The 20988-nt window shown below is 39.8% G+C and overlaps 1 protein-coding gene across 2 annotated transcripts in view; it reads left to right on the top strand.

Moving 5' to 3' along the window:
* The window catches only part of USP13 (ubiquitin specific peptidase 13), a 115910-nt gene extending 95151 nt beyond the window's left edge, over positions 1–20759 (top strand). For both annotated transcript variants that reach the window (XM_076003663.1, XM_012737002.3), the window contains 4 exons: positions 584–744; positions 2275–2428; positions 13659–13743; positions 15483–20759. In XM_076003663.1, coding sequence (XP_075859778.1) covers positions 584–744; positions 2275–2428; positions 13659–13743; positions 15483–15576 — 494 coding nt within the window. In that variant the 3' untranslated portion in view covers positions 15577–20759. The remainder of the gene's footprint in view (positions 1–583; positions 745–2274; positions 2429–13658; positions 13744–15482) is intronic.
* The last annotated feature ends 229 nt before the right edge of the window (positions 20760–20988 follow it).

Here is a 20988-nt window from a genome sequence, read left to right as displayed (position 1 = left end):
TGTGGATACAAATTTCTTAGATATATGATTTACAAATATTATCTTCCATTCTGCAGTGTTTTCACTTTCTTGATGGTGTCCTTTGGAGCACAAAAGTTTTTAATTTTGATGAAGTTCAATTTATCTATTTTTTTAAAAATCTTTTATCACTTATGCTTCTTGAGTTGTATCTAAAATATCATTGCCTAACCCAGCATCACAAAGATTTACTCTTATGTTTTCTTCTAAGAGTATTATAGTTTTATTTCTTACATTTTGATCAGTGATCCATTTTGAGTTAATTTTGCTTATAGTGTGAGGTAGGGGTCTGACTTCATTCTTTTATAAGTGGATATCTAGTTGTCCCAGTACCATTTGTTGAAAAGACTGTCCTTTCCTCACTGATGATTTTGTTGAAAATCAATTAACCTTAGATATATGGGTTTATTTCTAGAATCTCAATTCTATTCAGTGGATTTACTGTCTTTCCTTATGCCAGTACTGGACTGTCTCAATTATTGTAACTTTACAGGTATTTTTCCTTCTTGGTGTTATTTCAAGACCAAAGAAAAGAAAAAAGGTTTAGTGTGATTATTTTTTTCAGATTTTGCTGAACCACTGACCATGCCTGGTTATGGAGGAGCAGCTTCTGCTGGAGCCTCTGTGTTTGGTGGATTGGATAACCAGCCTCCAGAGGAAATTGTAGCTATCATCACCTCCATGGGATTCCAGCGAAATCAGGCCATTCAGGCCCTACGAGCAACGGTAAGCGTGAGAAGCTGTGTGTGAAGGCCCTTTTCTTGTTGGAGGTGGTTTGTATTTCTGTTGAGACTTGCCAGTGTCCTTTGATCATTTTGAATCATGTTTGTCTGACTCTATACCCCAGTGTGACCCATAAAGATTTATTTGCATATAGTATGTATAAAGCTAAAATAAATGATTGTGGAAATCATACAGATAATTTAAGAATAAGGAGATAATAAAGCTGGGGTAAGAGGTCCAAACTGAAGGAAGCTTTGTAACATCGTGAGTGTTTGTTAACAGGGCATCACAGGTTTGACTTGGAGCTTGCTTGTGGCCTTAGAGCAAGGAGGGATCCATGAGATTCCACGTTCTATAAGAAAGTTCTTTAAGAGAGAGAATGCTTTTCTGATACCAAGACCCTAGAGAAATGTTTCTCCAAAGTCCTCATAGAAGACTGAAGGGCTCCTTGGAATTCTCTCCTGCTGTTTCTTTCTGCAGAAAGAGAAGGTTCTTGTAGTAGTCATGAACTTCCTCATACTATCAGGAGAGAAGGGACTGTGAAACTATAGGGTAGATAGAAGTCTTCCTCCTGCAGTACAGAGACTTGATTAATACTGAGGGAAAGTACTTTTTTAAATTTTAAATAAAAACCCCTATTCTTTCTTGCCACACCATAATCCATATTTGAATGAGCGTCTGCAACTGATATGTCTTGCCAAACGGATTGGGTGCCTGCTAGGGACTGTTGCTGAGGACACAGTGGCTCTTGACTGTCTCATAGGAATGTGGCTGCCATGATCTGTTTCCCTTTACAATATTCAAAATATCTCAACCAGAGTTTGTTTTACTTGGGGTACTTTTTTGTGCCCTGCTTATTTTATTTGCCTGTTGCATTAGAGATTCTGACCATGTCTAAACAAATTCTTTAACCTGCCAGTGCTGTCACAAGCAGGGAAAGATGGAAATATATTTATGGTCAATTAGTTGGAACAGTGTGGAGTTCAGTTTAAAACAATTGTGCTTAACTAACCAGTGTTGTCATCATTAATCAAGGCATTAATCGCGTCTCTACTGCAATCCAAGCATTCTACCAACATTCAGGGAGAAGAGGCTCTAACATAATACTCACAGTGGCACCCCTCTATCTTGCAGAGTTATCTGCAGAAAATATGGTTGGTAGAGAAAGTAGTGGTGTGTGCAATTAGTGTGACTTTAGAAAGGGCTGCATTTCATACCCTTTGGCATTCTACACCCATCGTTATCAGCATCCACCCACAGAAATGCTGAGCTAAGACTGATGTGGGCTTTGGAGTGCTGACCTGCTGCTCAGAACTTTTCCAGCATATCCAATTACAGACTTCAGTCAGGGAGACTTGCAGAATGCCAACTGAACGTGCATTTCATATGCAGAGTCAGAGCTTCTTACTCGGAGGCACTTAGGACTAATGAATTCAGGCCTCCAGCCCCATCTGCTTGACTTCTGGCTCAGATGGTCGGGATATAGTGAAGTCTGAGGACTGCATGCATTGTAAAATTGTTTTATTTTATTAGAATCATAACCTGGAAAGAGCACTGGATTGGATCTTCAGCCACCCTGAGTTTGAAGAGGACAGTGACTTTGTGATCGAGATGGAGAATAATGCCAATGCAAACATTATTTCTGAGGCCAAGCCTGAAGGACCTAGAGTCAGGGATGGATCTGGAAGTAAGTTCTTGCCTTAGAGGTTGTCTGAGTGGTCACGTTCAGCTCATACATTCAGCTATGCATTCAGCTCATGCCTTTCTCTCCTACCACTACATATCCAGACTTTAACCATCATTCAAAAGTTAGCACAGATGCTGTCTTTTCGTAAATGGTGCATTTTGCCACCTTGCATAGGCCACTGTGATCTGTTGAAGTCTTGGGCTTTGTAGTATGTGTGCTTTAGTTTAATGTCAGCTTTCACTTCATCTGTTCCTTTGAGGTAAAATTTCTTTGTGAACCATGGGAGCTTTCGTCAAAAAGAAAGCATTCGTTTTCATGGTGGTATTTTTTGAGTAGTAGAAAAGCAATCTCGTATCCTTAAGTCCTTGACCATACTATTACCAATACCACCTGCTACTAACTTTCTCAAGGCCTGTTTCAGGATGACAGGAAGAGGTGGCGTAGGCCATTTGTCACTGCATGTCAGGCACTGTTCTAAGCACTTTGCATATCAACACGCACTTGATCCTCACCACAACCAATTTTACAGGTGAGAATCTAGAGGCACAAAGAGATTAAGTATCTTGCCCAAGGTCACACAGCTCTTGAGAGGTGGAGCCATGTTCAAATCCGGCATCCATGCTTGTAAACACTGTGGTGCCCGGCTTCTTGAGCTGCCATTACCCACAGAATAACATCAGACTCGTTAGCCTGGCATTCAACACCTCCTCCAGTCAGCTCCCAGCCTACCTCGTGCTACTTATTCTGCCCCCCAGTACCTACAGCTGGGATGCCTGGTACTGTAGCCACCCCAGCCTACTCAGCCATCGCCAACTCCCTTCTCGCTTTCCGCAGGCGTCTGCTCAGCTTGATCCCTAATTGGGAAATGCCCTTCCCTCCCATCCCTGCACAGTACAGTTCTTACCATTATTTAAACTTGGCCACCGATTCCATTCCTCTGGACTGCACTCCTAGATCCTTATCATAATCAGCCCATGCTTACCTCATATGCTTGTATTAACTCTACCAGTATTAACAATTTGTGCCATATTTAATCCTCACAGTAACCTTATGAGGTAGATACCACTATTATCCTCATTTTACAGGTAAAGAAACTAAAAGAAGGTTAAGTAGCTTGTCAAGGTTACATAGCTAGTGAGGGGTTTGAACCACAATTCCAGTGCAGGCAGTCTGCCCCCAGAGCTGTGCCTGTAGCCAATAGAATCCATTGTTATTATTCTGTTGTTAGAGGCATCAAATTGATCTTGCAATAAAATTATTTATGTAGATTATCTGTGCTTATCATTTGACTGGGAGGTAGTGGAAGGCAGAGGCCATTTTATTTTTATAAAGCTCATGGTGTCTTGTATTTAGAAAACATTCAGTAAATAATTATTGGGTTTAACTGAATTTGCATCAGCAGCATTTATCCCTGGAATCATTTAGTTGCAGATCTACTCATTAGCGTTCTTACTAGACCCAACATATATGTATTGATCTAGAACTAGAGAGAGAGGGTGGGAGACTTTTTTCTTCTTCTTCTTTTAAATATAAAATAGGAATTTTATCAGTGAAATTGTTTTAATTGCAACTGGATAAGAAAAGGATGAGATGTAGTTCTCCCAACTTCCATATCCACTTAAAGAGTTTTATATTACTTTTCAGAAATCACTAGCTTGCCCAAGATATTAAAAGCTGTAATGGACAAGTTACTCAATAATTCATGAGCAGGATTTATTACATGTTACATGTCTGTCGGTTCACTCTTCATTGATTTTCTGTAATAGACTTTTCTTTGGAGATGATGAGTTCTTCTCACAGAAGGAATAAACCACAAAATGGGGCTGTTGTAACACTGCCAAGGTATTTGGCTGCGCCGTGAGGGAGGGTCTGATCTGTAGGGTTTCCTTTCTTCTGATGGAGCTTGAAGGCACCAGCCACTCTCTCGCAGATGGTCAGTAATGATAAGCAGCAGCTACATCATCTCCTCAGAGCTCACTGCACCAGGGCGATCTGCAGATATTCCTGGCACTGGTGGGTTTTGAGGTGTGTCAAGGATGCCACGATGGTGCTTTCAGCACCCTTTCTGGCACCGTGGGTCGGACTCCAGGGATTATGAGTGACGGTGGGGAAGGAGCGTTGTGAGACACACGACCGGAAATCACACACAGGATATGCAGGGTATGAAGCCTGTCGTAGGTGAAAAATCTAATTATGAGAAAACAAAAGCACTTTAACTCACCAAATGCATCTTGAGTCTCATTTTATAGTCTGAAGAACAGATGTTATTTAAATAGCTTCCCCGGCACCGTGCTTGGCCCATGGTAGGGGATCAGCAAATAACTTGATCGAATGAAGAATTAAATGAGTGCCAGGAGGTAGCAGTCTCAGGGGTTGTTTTTTTGCTGCTTCCACTAAGTGCTGTACAGAGGGATTGGCTGCACACTGTCGTGTTACACTGTATGAATCAAAGGAAAGGAGAAAGATGACCTGCTGTACTTTGCTCCTCAACTCATAGTCATTGCTGACTTTTTTTTTTGTAAAAAAAAATTAACATTTATATTGTTTGTCTTTCTTATAATTAAAAGGATATATATTAATTTTAGCAACTTGAGAAAATATAAGTGAAAAGAGGAAATTAAAAATTATAATACTACTACCCAGCAATAACCAAAAAAAGTTGTATTTAAATTCTTTGGACCTTTTATCATAAATATACAAAAATGAATATAAATACATATATTTATAAAATATAACACTCTATTTATAGGTACTATTTTGTAACCTGCTTTTCCCTTTTGGGTGTACCTATATGTAAATGTATATCATTGAACATATGTTAATCATATAATCATATTCTATTCTAAACATGTCCAAAATTGGTATACCTAATTTATACCTAATTTTAGGCCAGTTAGGTATCTTCTAAATAAATGACTACAATATTACAGGAAGAATTTCAAATAATGAAGGTATTTCCACATTCAGAAGATGACAGCAATGCTTTTTAAATAATGAATTTCTTAAAGGATGAATTCAATTCACAGAAGTACAACAAATGCCTGATTTTTAATCCCTATCCAGGTAGTAAATACTTAAACAGCTTCCCTCCCTCCTTTTCTCCCTGCCTCCATCATTCCGTCATTCATTCCTTTCTTGCTTTATTAGAAATAATGTAATGAACAGTCTTGAGTCCTAGTAGGGTGAGCTTCTGGAAGTGAAGTTTTTGAGTGAAAAATGCATATTTTAAAGTGTTTAATGCAGATTACCATCACATGACCCTCCAGAAACACAGCGCTGCTGCACATGCGGGGCGCACTGGTGACTCCGGATTCCCCAGTCCTCCCCATCGGGTTGAGCACATTTCTTATTTTTAGTATCTTTATTATCTACTTGTTTTTCTTCTGTTAACAGCCTCCTCATTTCCTTTGGCCATTTTCCTGTTTTTATTGAGCTTGTCAGCTGTTTTTTATGGATTTGTATGAGCGTTTCATACACTGTGGATTAGTTTGGGAATGCCCAATAGTTTTACAAAATTGAGTTTTTCTAGCCAGAAACATATTTTGCTGCCTCTTAGCTTCATCCCTCCCACTCCCTGCAAAGCAACATGGTTTTCTTCATAACCATGCTGTGCCTTTCTGGTTTAGATATGTCTCGGAATCACATTTTCTGTGTTACTTATGAATAAAAAATTTCTCCATTGTATATTCTAAATTGTTACTGCTGAATTTTGTAAAGTTGCAGATCTTGTAATTGGCCATTCTGTAGGGGTTTGATTGGAAGTACTTTAAATTTGTAGGTTAACCTGGGGAGATATGTGTTCTGTTTAGGTAGGTTGTTTAAATTCCCAAGTTATTTTTTTTTACCTTCTTTTGGTTAGTAAATTGGTTGAGATATTTTTCTTGGGGGTATTGAATACAATTAAATGGTAAGAGTAATTGCTATTTGGGAGCCCAAACAAATAAAAACAACCTTAGTTTTGGAGATTCTGTTATAAGTGGCAGGAGATCTGAGACGAACTTGTCTAGGCAAAAAGGGAAGTATTGTCTCATGAAAGCTGGCAGGTCCCAGGGGGACTTGACTCCAGGCAGGTCTTGATTCAGAACTCAAACCCTTTTATCTAGATGGGCCCTGTGGGGGTTTGTTCCAGTCCTGGGCAGGCTCTCCCTGATGGCCACAAGATGGCTGCCAGTGCCTCCCACAGCTGTATCTTTCCAGGTTAAAATCTAGCAGAAAGAGTCTCAACAAAAGACTGAGAGAGAACTTGAGACTTCTTATGTGTCCAGCCCTATCCCAGTCACTGAGGCAGGTTGATTCAGGCCTGGGTCATGGCCCTACTCCCAGAGGAGCCTGAGGGTGGAGACATCTTCCTTCCTAGCATGTGAGCTGAGCAGGGAAGGGCTGGTCTCCCCCAAGCATTGGTTCAAGTGTGGCTGGACCAGCAGAATCAGCTTCACCTGAGAACTTGCTAGAACTACACTTCATTGTGCCTCCCCCAGGCCTGCTTAATTAGGAACCCAGTAAGCTGTCTTAACAGGCCCTTCAGGTGATTCAAATGAAGCTTAAATTTGAAAACTAGCACCTTAAAAGCAGTATGGGGTTCTTATTACTGTGAGAAGGAGCGGAGTGGCTACTGGACCTCTTCGCACCAGGTTAGCACTGAAAATAAGAAGGTAGGTGTTTGAATCGGACAAAAGTGATTATTACAAGGACAGGGATTAAAGAAGCACTTGTATCAAATTCTTCCTTTAGGAAATATGTTAACTGAAAATCACTATTTCCATCTTTCAGAATGAGGAAGTAATGTTATCGCATGAAACTTTTTTATTTAAATGGTATCTAATTGGCTTAAAAAGGTTAGTGCTATTAACTTGATGAAGTGGTGGCTGTCACTTATTTATGGAATGCTGACTGTGAGCCAGGGACTTCCTCAACCACTTTTCCTTCACTACTTATAGGTAGGTGTTCAGATGAGGAAATGGTGACAAGTAAAGGGATTTGCTAGCGGTAGGAGAACTGGTTGGAGTTCAAGGCTGTCTGATTTTGAAGCCCATACACTTCCTCCTTTACCCTGTACGAATCATCGCCCTTCACATTTTGTATGGGAATGAGTAGGCAAGAGTCTATTTTTCAAAAGGGTCTTCTTATTGCCACATTCTGCATATTTCAGGGCTAGCACCTAACTTTCTGTTGAGTTCTTAAAAATTTCAAAACCATGGGAAATCAGGCCTTCACTCTGACCTGTCTTGGATTCTGCTGTTTTCAAAATCATTCCTGTTTTTGTGTTGCACTTAAAGAGTGTTTAATTTTTTTTAAGAAAGAACTCACTGATTGCCAATGTAATTAACATGCGATTAGGCTGTGATTACTCAAAACCTGCTCTGGCTCCTTCAGCCACATCACTGTAATGGTTTAGAGATCTGCTGCTGCAGCTGAGATTTTCAGACAAGGGAGTTGAGACAGTTTCGCTTGCATAATGGTGGGGCTCCTAATATGCTGAACTCCCTAAGGAATGTCCCCAAAAGAGGGTCTGGAGAATAGTCGGTACAGCTCCTCCCCCTACTTGAAAGTGACATAAACTTACTTCATACCTCCCGGCTCTAATTCCCATCCCACTTAGCACTTGTTGCAATTCCTGTTTTTTCAGTGGTGCTACTGAAAGTTTAGAGAAAGCCACTCTGTGGAGTAAGCTAATTTACACCGAAGTATGAATGATGGAGAACTATTCAACTGGGAGGGAAGCGTTTTATATTGGGAGTGTTAGGTGTTATTGCAGAGAGATTGGTAATTTTGAGCTGGCTGGGGTTGCGAGAGGCAGTTTGTAGAACCTCTAAAATGTCATGTTGTCAGCTGGCTTAAGATGTTCTTGATTTGATTTGCACAGGTCCTTTTTCCTCCTCCTTCCCTCACTAGGGTTTTCCCCAGAGTAAATTGGGGACATTATTCCCCTTCCTCAACCCCTTTGTATGGAAGGAGTTAGGGACAGATAATGGTACAAATTATTCAAGTTAGGAAGATAAGAACCCAGTTTGTCTCACCAGCAGACTGTGGAGTCCCTGGGGTCTTGATGGTTATTTGAAGGATGTTTGGTGGCACTCTTTGTAGACTGACTAAATGATGTGTCATGCCCTGATGAGTTACCACTGCTTTGTAAACGTATGTAGATGCTATAATAGCTTGTAAAAATAAAGTCATTTACAGGCACTCCTGAATCTAAGAGAGTTGCTTTTGGTCATTATGTGTTGTTAAAGCAGAATTTTCAAAAGGCCAAATCATAACTTTCAGGTAAATATAAAATGAACACATATCACAGATTTTCTTTAGCTCATTTAATTAATGAGAGAACCAGCCAGATGTTATTACTGGTTTAAAAACATCTGTAAAGCTAGGATATATAAAGACAACAAAGAAATGTCAGGATGAGATTGGTGGGTTAGATTAAAAATTAGTCTGTATCTATCAGGACCATAAATCCGGAGGTTATGTGTTCCACTGGACAGAAATTTTTTCTATCTTTACCAGACAAAAATCTACAAGTTAACAAGTAGCTTCACTAATTATGGGGCCTTTAATAAGCAGTAAGCAGTGAGATGAACTAAGTTCATCCCCATAGACCGGGAGCCAGCAAACCTCTAAAGAGCCAGATCATAAATGCGTTAGGGCCATGAACATGGCTATCTCATATTCTCCCCTTTCTTCTCCTGGGTATTACGAAAACAGACTGTGGGCCAGATTTCGCCAATGGTATTTGCCGGGCCCTCTCCTATACAGTCTCTGGGTGGCCATTCTTCCAGATGACGTTGAAAGTGCACATTGCTGACCTCTTCTACCTTCCAAGTTTCATATAAATTCTCTGATAGTGGTTTCTCAAAGAACAAAATCAAGAGTACAATTGTTATTAATGTTGAGTGGGGATAGTAGTGATAAAATTTAATATTAAAAATCTTCATTAGGAAGGTTGGAAACATTTTCCTAGAGTTCAAAAAGGATAACTTTTATAGGGAGGAAGAATGCTAGTTGCAGACACTGTTTAACTCTGGCTTTTTAGAGGGACACTGTCCAGAAGGTGTAGGACATAGTGGTAGAGTGGTTTCGTCAGTTTTGTTTAGCTCTTCTAAGTACTTTGAAAGTCAACGTTTTGAAATGCTTACCTTATTTCAAACTACTTTTTCTATTTATATAAGAAGGGTTTTTTTTTTTTTTTTGAGTAAATGTTATTTTGGACTGTTTTGGAGTGATATGTATATATGTATGTGTGTGTATATATATGTATATATGTGTGTATATATGTATATGTGTGTGTATATATATATCATGTATATATATGATATACGTGTGTGTGTGTGTATATATATATACACACACACACACACAAAGACACATATATATGTACACATTCTCTTTTTCCTTTGGAAGGAGATCTCTGGGAACTTGGAGAAGAATCAGTAGTAACTTCCCTGTCTGGTTTATACACCTTGACTTTCTATTTGTAAACAAATATGAATTGAAATTTATTACCTGTTTAGTTTTTGCAAATGTGTTGAAAGACATTGTTTCCTTTGCTGTTGATTCCTAGCGGGAGGTCGTGAATAATGCATGGGATAGTTGCTTATATTGATAAACATGGTTACTTTTAATTATAGGACTAAAACTTACACTAACCTTTTAAAGGGGAACCTGTGGTCTTAAAATGAAATATGGCCTTCCAGTTTCTTAAGTGTGGCCTTTTGACTGAATCCAAATTTTGCAGAACAAATCCTCTTATTAAAAGGAGTGCAGCAGAGAAAGATGAAGCTTTTCTTGCTTCCTTTGGTGCTTAAAAAAGAACAATCTTGAAATCAGAAGGCTGCAGGTTTCCCACCCTGCAACCAAAGAGAGGAAAATACCTTTGGGTCCTTAATATGTTTGGGTGTCTTGGGATGTATGGATTTGTCCTTTCTCTATGTCTAAATGTTTTCGTCAACCCATTGGCTGTGTTGTTGTCTGCAGTGTTTCACTGATGTGACCCTGACTTATGGTAGGAAGGCTTGTTAAATACTCTGTTGAATTGCTGAAGTCATTGTTTTGGGGGACAGTTCCTCAAGAAAAATGCTTTGATTGGGTTATAGTGTCCTTTCTATATTTTATGAAAATTCTCAGAGGGCAGCTGCATTTTGGCAGAGCAGCACTGTGTCTCTTAGATTGAAGATTTGGAATTTGATATATTAATAGCATTCTTCCAGAAGGGCTTAAAAACCAACAGAGCCCAAGAAACATGAAAAGGTCTCAGCCCACATCCTTTCTTGCTTACTGAGTGAGGTAGGGGTGGGAGGCCAACAGGAGGGCAGACAAGGGCAAGGGCAAGGTCACTGTCTCAAAAATAAGAACCAGGCAAAGTGACTGTCATTCACAACAGTTTTTGCCTGGCTTCTGATTTCAAATTTGGGATTGTTTTTGTCAGTGGATTTGATAGCTAGCAACACAAACTTAGTTAATGACAGGAAAGCCATCCTTTCTGATTAAGTAATTATTTCACTAGTTGATACCCATATATATATATATATATATATATATATATATATATATATATATATACACATAAAGATATATACAATATAACAAGATATAAAAACAAGTGAGGAAATTAAGAGTCTTTCTTTCACTCACTCCTTTATTTACACATCCAACAAATACTTATTAAGTACCTACCACATGCAAAACATTGTTTTCTGTGCCTGGAATATTTCCAATAAATGAACAAATCCCCTGTCCCTGTGGATCTGTATTCTAGTCTGGGGTAAAAGGGGACAGACAATAAATAAATGCCCAAGTAAGTATGTGACATGGCCATTGTTCCATCGTGTTCTATGGACAGGAAAGCAGGATCAGGACAATTGGAGCAACAGGGGTGAGGGTGGGTGTGGAGGGGAGGGTTGTTATTTTTAAGGGTGGCTCAGGAAGGCCTCTCTGTTGAGGTGACATTTGACCCAAGACCTCAATGGAGTGAGGGGTGAGTCATGTAACATCTGAAAAAAGAGAGTTTCAGAGAGAAGGAGCAGTAGTTCTTTCTCTCTGAAACTCTCTAAAGCTTGAAGTCCAGAGCCTGCTGGGTGTGTTTGAGGAGCAGCCAGGAAGCTGGGGTAGCTGGAGTGGAGTAAAAGGAAGAAGGAGAGGAGGTAGGGGGACTTCATAGGTGTTGCAAGAGTAAGATTTTACTCTGAGATACAGGAAGACACTGCAAGGGCTTTTGGGCAGATCACAATAGACTTCCATTTAAAAAAGACTGCTCCGGCAGTCATGCTGAGAATAGCAGGCAGGGGGCAAGGGAAAAAGCAGGGAGCCCAGTGAAGAGGCTATTGTAATAATTCAGACAAGAGAGATGGTGACTTGGATCAGGGGTTACTAGTGGAGATGGTAACAAGTGGTTGGATTCTGGTTATATTTTGAAGAAAATACTGACAGGACTTGCTCTAGTAGATAGGGTGGGTATAAAGAGTGTAAGAGAGAAGTTGAGATTTTTTTCCCTGAGTTACTGGAAGAATAGAATTGGCATTGACTGAGATGGATAAGGCTGAAGGGAGAATGCCTAACAAACTAGAAATGGAAGGGAACTTCCTCAATTTGATAATGAGTAAATACACAAAACCCACAGCTTGCATCATACATAATGTGAAAGACTAAATGCTTTCTTCCTAAGATCAGGAGGAAGACAAGGAGGTCACCCCTTCTATGTAACATTGTATGGGTGGCCCTAGCCATTGCAATTTGTCAAGAAAAAGAAGTAAAAGGCATCCAGATTATCATGGAAGAAGTAAAACTGCTCTATTTGCAGGTTACATGATCTTGTATTTAGAAAATCCTAAGGAATCCACTAAAAAACTTAAAACTAATAATGATTTCAGCAAGGTTGCAGGAAACAAGATCAATGTACAAAATTCAATTGTATTTTTATACACTAGCAATGAACATTCAGCAAATGAAATTAAGAAAGCACTATTACTTACTTCCATGAGACTAGATGAGAACACTCAGAGTGTCTAGATGGGGGGTGTGTGTGTGTGTGCAGGCGCACGTGTCTGAGTTCCAGGTCAACAACATGCAGAGGTCAGGGAGACAAGGAGGAACCTGCAAAGGAGACAGATGTGGAACAAGCAGTGAGGCAGCTGGACCACCAAGAAAGCCATGTCCTGGGGGCAAGTATTTGAGGAAGAAGATGATCTACAGTGTGTGATGCTGGGAAGAGTGAGTAAAATGCTGAGGGGGGTTGATAGATAAGTGAATGAGCATGCATGAAAAGCAAGAGAGAGGAAGAATGGGGGAGAGAGGGTGAAAGATAGGGTCTGTCCAGAACTAATACTTCTATGGAAAATGTAATAAAATTTTTTTTTATTAAATGCAAAGGACATAATACTATTCTTGGTTAATATAAAAGCTTATAAATGCATTCAATGTCTGTACTATCTCACTGCAATCTTTAACAGTTTCTTGAGTGGACTGGTACTAGTTCATAGAACCCACTTTGTTTTGTGTGGGTCTAGGATTAGCTAAAGGAACATGAACGGAGATTGATTCAACATGCATTTGATACAGAGTTATGGGCTTGATGGCAGGAAGTACTTGTTAGAGAATGAAGATTGATTTCATCCTCTAAGCGGCTATATATCTCCTTGTTGAGAAAACTTCAAGCCTGGAGTTTGGCTCCACATAGGTTATGACAAAGAGCAAGTCAAAAATCTTGTGTGAGGCATTATCCCTTTCTATAAATGATAACAGCTATCTGCTCTCTTCCTTATAATTCTGACATTTGTATGGTATTTTAGTCTGAATTGCTCATTTAAGTCTCATACCACCCTGTGAAGTGGGTGGATTTTTTTTTTTAATCTCCATGAAGAAACAGCCTCAGGGAGAGGAAACAACTTGTCCACCCTCATGCTGTGTGGAAGTGATAGAGCCAAGATTAGCATTTTAGACCCATGAGCCTGCCACCAGACTTGGCTGTGGGATTTTTTAATCCCTTCTAGATTTGAGTTTGACATTGGCTGTGCTTTGATAGTTTATGTCCTGCTTTTGTTATTATGCATTTGCAGGTTGAATTTAGTGTCACTCTGGGGGATGTGTGTGTGTGTGTGTGTGAACATAGCAAGGTAAATAGACTTTGCTTTTCTAATCTAAGCAGTTGCTGGATTACACTATTGTTGGTTTTAAATTCTGATCAGAAGTGTTCTGGATTCTAGAAATGCTGCTTCTAACTGAGTTCTTTCCTCTTTCACAGTGTATGAATTATTTGCATTCATCAGTCACATGGGAACATCTACAATGAGTGGCCATTACGTTTGCCATATCAAGAAGGAAGGAAGGTGAGTCTTTTAAGAAGGTATAAGATAGCAGTGATTTATTGAGCACCTACTATGTGCCAGGCACTCTACTAGGTGCACCATATATTATCTCATTGGGTTCTCTTCTCATATTGGTCTTGTGCGGAATATACTCGTAATGCCATTGTATGCATCTAGGCAGTGAGGCTCACGGAGGCTGAATGGCTTGACCTTAGTAAGTATTTAATGACTGTATCAGAGCTGGTATTCAAAGTCACATTCAACCATCCTACCAAGGTGATTTCCCAAAATAAAGATGCATGCCACAGCAAAATGTATGCTATATTTGAAACCTCCATAGGATTGCCATATTTAGTTAACAAAACAAGAAAACCAGGATGTCCTATTAAATTTGAATTTTAATAAATAACAACTTTTTAGCATAATATGTTTCAAATATTGCATATCCCAAATATTGCATGGGACAAACGCAGCATACTTATGCTAAAATTATTTGTTGCTTACCTGATACTCAAATTTAACTGGGAACTTGTGTTTTATCTGGCATCTCTAAACCTTCAGTGCTTTGCCTTATTATAGCCTTGCAGTTGGCTTCTTGGCTTATTAAGTAGAATTGTTAGGCGTGTAGTGAACCAGGAATGAGACAGTTATGGAGTAGAAGGCTGCTGTTCTCTTTACAACCTTCTTCCTGGGCCGGATCCTCCACCCACGAGGGGATCAGTGTGTGTGGTGCCCTTCCTGTCCCTCTGAACTGAGCAGCCTGTGGGTTATCGCTCCCGCTTGAGGGCAGTGCTCAGGCCACGTGGTCACTGGGGGAAACACGTAAGATTGGCCCTGTGCGTGCTCCATGCCTCCCACTGTAGGAGGGGCCATTTCCCCTCCTGATTGTGTTCTTTTTTGGTGTGTCTTCCGTTTTGTCTTCTCAACTTGATAAATGAAATAGTAGAGCATAGGGACTTGTATTTATAGGGAATTCTTCTTATTGCCAAGCATGATAGCTCTTGTAAAAATACCTTTTAAAAGAAAAATAGGTTAATTATAATTTAAAAAGCACTAAAATTCATTGTAAAGAATTTATAAAATAGAAACATACAAAGAGTATGTATCCTAGAAGCCTAAAGATAACATTGTCTACATTTTGATATATTGTTCTTTGTTTTATGATCTCATTGGAGGAGGGTGTATATGTGTCTGTGAACACACATACTACATGTAAGTTACATATGTATTTACAGCTTTTCTAAAAGCTTAAAGTAGGTTGTAAAGTACATACAATTTTGTAACCTACTTTTACCTACTTCATATTATATTGTGATTATTTTCTCACTTTACCAAATAGCCTTTGAAATTTTCATAATCCTATATTTCCATAATCCTTCACTGCATGGATGCTTAATTCCGAATTTTAGCTAGTTTTATACCTAAGGCTGAAATAAAGGTTGTTGTACGTAATTCTTTGACTCAATTTCTGAGGCTATCTATGGATTTCTACAAAGGGAGCTGTGGGATCAAAGGTTTAAAATGTTTAGAGTCTTCCTGATACGTTTTAGTAACAACTTCTTGATTAAGCTCAAAAATCAAAAAGCTGTTGTGATTCCCCATCAGCATTCTGTTCCTTTTTGTATAACAAACTTGAGTTTGGATGTCTTAAAACATCATGGTTATTTTAAATATTGTGTTCCATATGATGTAGTAACTTCTTTATGCCGTTTCCTGGAACTGACTTAAATCCATCAACTGCTTCTGTCTTTTGTTTTCAGATGGGTGATCTACAATGACCACAAAGTTTGTGCCTCAGAAAGGCCCCCTAAAGATCTGGGATACATGTACTTTTACCGCAGGATACCCAGCTAGACCTCAAACATGCAAATCGGCAAGAAGAAGCCATAGATGTTTTAATTTGCCAAAAAAAAAAAAAAAAAAAGAAAAAAAGTTGAGACATCCAGACATGGAGGAATACCTGGGGTATTTATAGTTTTATTTAAAGAGCACGATCATTTGACGCCTTCTGAAATAGAACTGGGGAGAAATTTCTATTAGGGATGATATACTATTGTAGATAGTTTTTATAAATGTTCAAGGAGAGGATGATATTTAAAAAAAAGTATTCATATTGCTGGTGGGGGATCTGCCATCAGCACATCAAAAATGGGGATGCACCCCAGCCGTCTGTTTTGCTTTGGGGGCCAGTGGTAGTGGCCCCCAGAGAAACCGATCAATGTGGCCAGTGGCATGGCCTTACCCACGATAAATGAAAAGCCCACTTTTGTTTCGTACAGAAAATCAGCAAGTGGGTGGAGCTTTGTTTGTGACATAATTTTTTTCATCACATACAATAATTTCTGACCTACCCATCCGTGTATAATATAGCATCTGCAGTGAAAGATATTTTTAATTTATCATATCAAAATTCATAACACGATTATGCGACTGTGTGTAAGAGTGAGTGAGAGTGTGAGACCTTTACTAGAAAAGTGAGTCCACTAGAAATCTGTGATGAGTTGATTTTTAAAGGCTAAACACTTGGTATTAAGCATATCGGAAAAAAGCAAGTAAATATTTAGTGAAATTATGACTCAGGAACATTAAAAAAAGATTAGTTCCCCACTTAGATTTGAAGGAGCAAAAAGGGCTGAGTTATCCCTTTAAGTGCTGTCAAGAATTCACTTGGGTTTGCGACAGTGGTGGTGTAATGTCACATGCCCACAGCAGCATCATATGTGTTTTGCCAAAGGTAGGTGAATTCCCAGTTTCTCAGCAGCCCTTTCCCCGAAAGGCATAACGTTTATTTTTGGTTAAAATAGGTAATCGCTTTTTACCATACCACATGGTAACTCCCTGGAATTGTTTAAAGTGCCCTGGATTTGTCTGTAGTTTTCCTGTCTCTGAGCTTTTTACCTGCCCCCATGTCCACGTTTTCTGGGGCCAGAGTCTCATCTCTGCTCCCTTTTGGTTTGTTACCTCCTAACTGGCCTTCACTGCTTATCTGATGTGACCAACAGTGTGATCTTGTACACTTTAAGGATTTTAGATGCGAAGAAAGTTTATATGACATTATGAAAGACTATCTTTCTCATGTTGGTTATTTTTGGCATTTTAGTTGCAACCTGGGATTAGATTAGAGTTTCAAATGTGATAAAAGGTGGAGTGATTGCGTTCTGTAATTTTCCTACTGCTCTGCACCAAATCCCAGCATCTCTGGAGTTTCTATTTCAGATTAGTCAGAGGAAAAAGGATTTATTGCTGTCTGTTTAACATGTATTTGTTTGGCTGAAAGGATCTTTTAGAGACTGTAGGAAAATAAAGCAGAACCAACTGGGAGAAATAAAGCACAGACATTGGATTAGGGTGTGGTGAGTGAGGTGTGGTCACCATAGGGGCGCCTGACTCACGGGTCACCTAGTGCCATGTGAGCGAGGCTTGCGGAGTCCAAGGCCTGCGGCCTGGAGACCTGGGTGCAGCCCCCACCTGGCTGTGGACCTTGGGCAAGTCCCATTCCTTCCTGTGCCTCAGTGTCCTCATCTGCACAATGGTGTGATGACACCTGCCCTCTTTCCAATTATGCTTTCAGGATATGATACGACGAACCTGGACAGAGTAGAAGGAGGGTGCTGTGCTGGTCCTAGTAGGGTGTGCTCCCTGCCTTCTCTCATCTGGTGTTTTCCTCAATTTGGGAACAAATGAAATTGGCAGAAGGTGGGAGCTCATGGTGCAGTAATTCTCTACTCAAGTGTGCCCACTGGCGTTACCTTCCAGGGTTGACTTGGATATCCTAAAGCTGTCCCGCTCTGTTCCTCGAGTCGCTGACTCCTATGGAAACCCCCCTGCTAAGCTGCCTTACAAAATCCAGTCCCCTTCGGGCTGAGTGCTACAGAATAATGATTCCAAATGTGCATCAAAAATGGCTTGTTTCGGCCGGGCGCGGTGGCTCACGCCTGTAATCCTAGCACTCTGGGAGGCCGAGGTGGGCGGATTGCTCAAGGTCAGGAGTTCAAAACCAGCCTGAGCGAGACCCCGTCTCTACCATAAAAATAGAAAGAAATTAATTGGCCAACTAATATATATAATATAAAAATCAGCCGGGCATGGTGGCTCGTGCCTGTAGTCCCAGCTACTCGGGAGGCTGAGGCAGGAGGATTGCTTGAGCCCAGGAGTTTGAGGTTGCTGTGAGCTAGGCTGACGCCACGGCACTCACTCTAGCCTAGGCAAGAAAGCGAGACTCTGTCTCAAAAAAAAAAAAAAAAATGGCTTGTTTCCATCGGTGTTACCTAGCAAAGGCCTTTTTTTGGAATGGGGGGGGATTGGGAGTTTGGATTGAAAAGTGGACAAAGATAGCATGTGTATTTTGAACAAAATAAAAATTTTATAGTAAAACTTTGCAAAATTAATGGTGTAAAATCAATATTTGAGATAGTCTTTAAATTATTTAATTTCGTTAAACAGAAAGAAATTTAGCCCTTTTGATGCCTAACAAACTGTAAGAAAGCATACTATGGCTGCCTTTTTTTCCCTGCCTCACAACGCAAAGGGCTATTTCTACAAGGCAAAGTTTTGTATATGTGCTATTCTTTATTTCAGATTCAGAGTTGGGAAAAACTGGAGCAAATAATGGGTTTCTTTCTTGCTTAAAAACGTGTTTATATGTGTATCTTAATATAAACAAAGCAGGTTTCCCTATGAAAGTCCGGAATGTACCACTTAATTTTACATGTGTGTAGACGAGATTATTTGTGACTGAAAACTGGAATAATATGTGGATTGTGTCAACTGATTATCAGCCTGTTAGGAGTCCTCTGTGTGAGGCATGTTGGTATAATTGTGAAATTCTCACTGTATGTGGGTGTCTGTGTGAAAGACAGCACTCTCTTTCTGTAAATATCTTTTGATATATATTTGTGTAGAATCCCAATGAATGTGTCTTTGGAAAATGTAATGTATTAAAGTTTTTATTTTGTCAATTGGTCTAAATGCCCATGTAACTAATCAGCAATCCAGTTTGGTTCAGATTGGGATTTTCTTTTAAAGGAAAAAAAATGTATGCAGAAATGACTCTTGGAAGAATCGTATTTTAATGATATTTTATATCAACGTTGCTTCAATGTTTTGGAACTGTTGAAGCTGCTTTCTCCCACCTACAAGAGAATGTGCCTGCCTTTTCCCAGTTGCTCACTTTGAGCTGCAGAAGTCCAGTGGGAATAGCTTGAACCTTTCGCTCCCTGAATTGTTTATTCCCGTTATCTGAACCATAGGGAGAGCACCTGGTCTATATGAGGCTCCACCTGTCAGTGTGTGGGGCCAAGTCGCTTTATCTCTCCAGACCTTTTTCTTTAAAATGAGTGGGTTAGACTAGATGAGCTCAGAAGTCCCTTCCTCCTCTAAAGGCCTCTTCTATTTTTATAGAAGGGATCACCTAGAGGTTTAGACCTTATATTTTTGAATTGTTACAGTTTCTACACCCCAGTTGGGGACCTGTGTCATTTTTAGTGTCTCCATCCCATTTCTATTCCTGCTCCACTTATCTTTATTTTCTTTGGTCATCGTCCCATTTTTTTTTTTCCACTCTTGAAACTCACAACTTTCCACTCCATGATGTATTTTGCCTCCATCCTCAAAAACACACAAAAAAATCCATTTAAAACACCTTCCTAGAAAAGGCTCAGAATGCATTCAGCTAAATCTGTCACATTTATAGAATATTTTAAAATTCTAGGAGAGGACAGGGGGAAAAGTTCTAATTCAGTTATAGCTATGATCTCCAAATAAGTCTGACAAAGTTGTCTGTCACGGACAGGATGTCTTTTTCATCTTGTAGGCATCACTGTTGCTAAATCCCATCAGGACCAGGGGATGGGGTTAGACAAAATGTAATTCTGTCCTTTATTTTAAAGGATTCTTTCCTACCCTGTCCTTTGCTCAAAAATCCTAGGTTGTGGAACAAGGTTCTGTACTCTTAAATTGGTGTACAAGATCACCTCCACAGTGTCATGGAGACTTCCCACTCAGTAAATCGCCCTGAAAGAGTTCACATCAGATTCTCTAGGTCTGTGCTATTCAGTGTGATAGTCAACAGCCACATGTGGCAAATGACCACTTGAAATTTGATTTGTCTAAGTTGAGATTGCGCTGTACACATAAAATACACACCGGATCTTGAAGGCTTGGTACCAAAAAAGAACTTAAAATATTTCACCAATGTTTTATATTGATGACATGCCAAAATGACAATATTTTGGATATTAAATAAAATATTAATTTAGTAAATATTAAAGTTGTTTTCACCTGTTTTTATCATTGTTGTTTTAAATATGGCCACTAAAGAATTTAAAATGAGATGTGTGGCTAAATGTGGCACCTCTGTTGGACAGTGCTGCTCTAGACCTCCGTGGTGTGGGGCAGGCAGTGAAGTCCCACAGGTAGGAAAGGTCATTCTGAGAGGCATCCAAATAGAAGCAGAACACATGTTTTTGCTGGAGTCAGGAGCACTGTGAGGCACAGAACACCTCCCAGAAAGCAGGTTTTTCTGCCTAAAAACCAATATAGAAATGTATGATCCTAATTAAAAAAAAAAACAAAAACAAAAAGAAAAGCACATGAGCCCCAAACTGTCTGCCTTCAGCTTTTCCTGGGAGTCGCTATCATTGCTCCTCTTTCTCTAGCGTCTTCCAGGTGCCAAGGGTATTAGCCACATGAGGGTGTTGGGCATATGTGTTTCATTTTAGGCAACATTCTCTTGTGGTTTCCCCTCCCCAGGTATTTTGAAGTCCGTTCAAAGCTGGCTGTGTTGAAATACTGTGCAAATCCTGCCGCCCTCCATGTGCCACTTCTCTCGGCCTCGGCAGAGGCCTGTTGCCTGTGCCCACCTGCCCGGCAGGTTTTGATGCTGGCTCCTGAAAGAGTTTGTATTTATTTTATTTTGCACTAGTCACAGTTGTTGTTTAAACTATATCAAATGTTTTGGGAGAGTATTTGCCTGTGATGAAAAGAGAGATGGATGATTTATTGCTTCAATTGTTTTAAATTAAAAGCTATTCTCACAATCTGAGGTTCCTTTATGGCTCTTTTCTTTCCTTTTTTTTTTTTTTTTTAATGTCAGATAAACTGATTCTGATGGTTCTCATCTACCAGTGGAACAGGTAACTTGAGACAGTGACTAATTTTATTTCTTTTTAGGTTTGCCTGCTGTAGCCAGGCAGCCTTGGTGGCCATCTGATCCCAATCGCTAGTACAGCGTCAGCAGTGGCATGGTGCTTGCTACCTCTGAGGACG

Source organism: Microcebus murinus, chromosome 1 (assembly GCF_040939455.1).
Source record: "Microcebus murinus isolate Inina chromosome 1, M.murinus_Inina_mat1.0, whole genome shotgun sequence".
In the NCBI taxonomy this organism is placed as follows: Eukaryota; Metazoa; Chordata; class Mammalia; order Primates; family Cheirogaleidae; genus Microcebus; species Microcebus murinus.
This window is presented reverse-complemented; position numbering and strand designations above follow the sequence as displayed.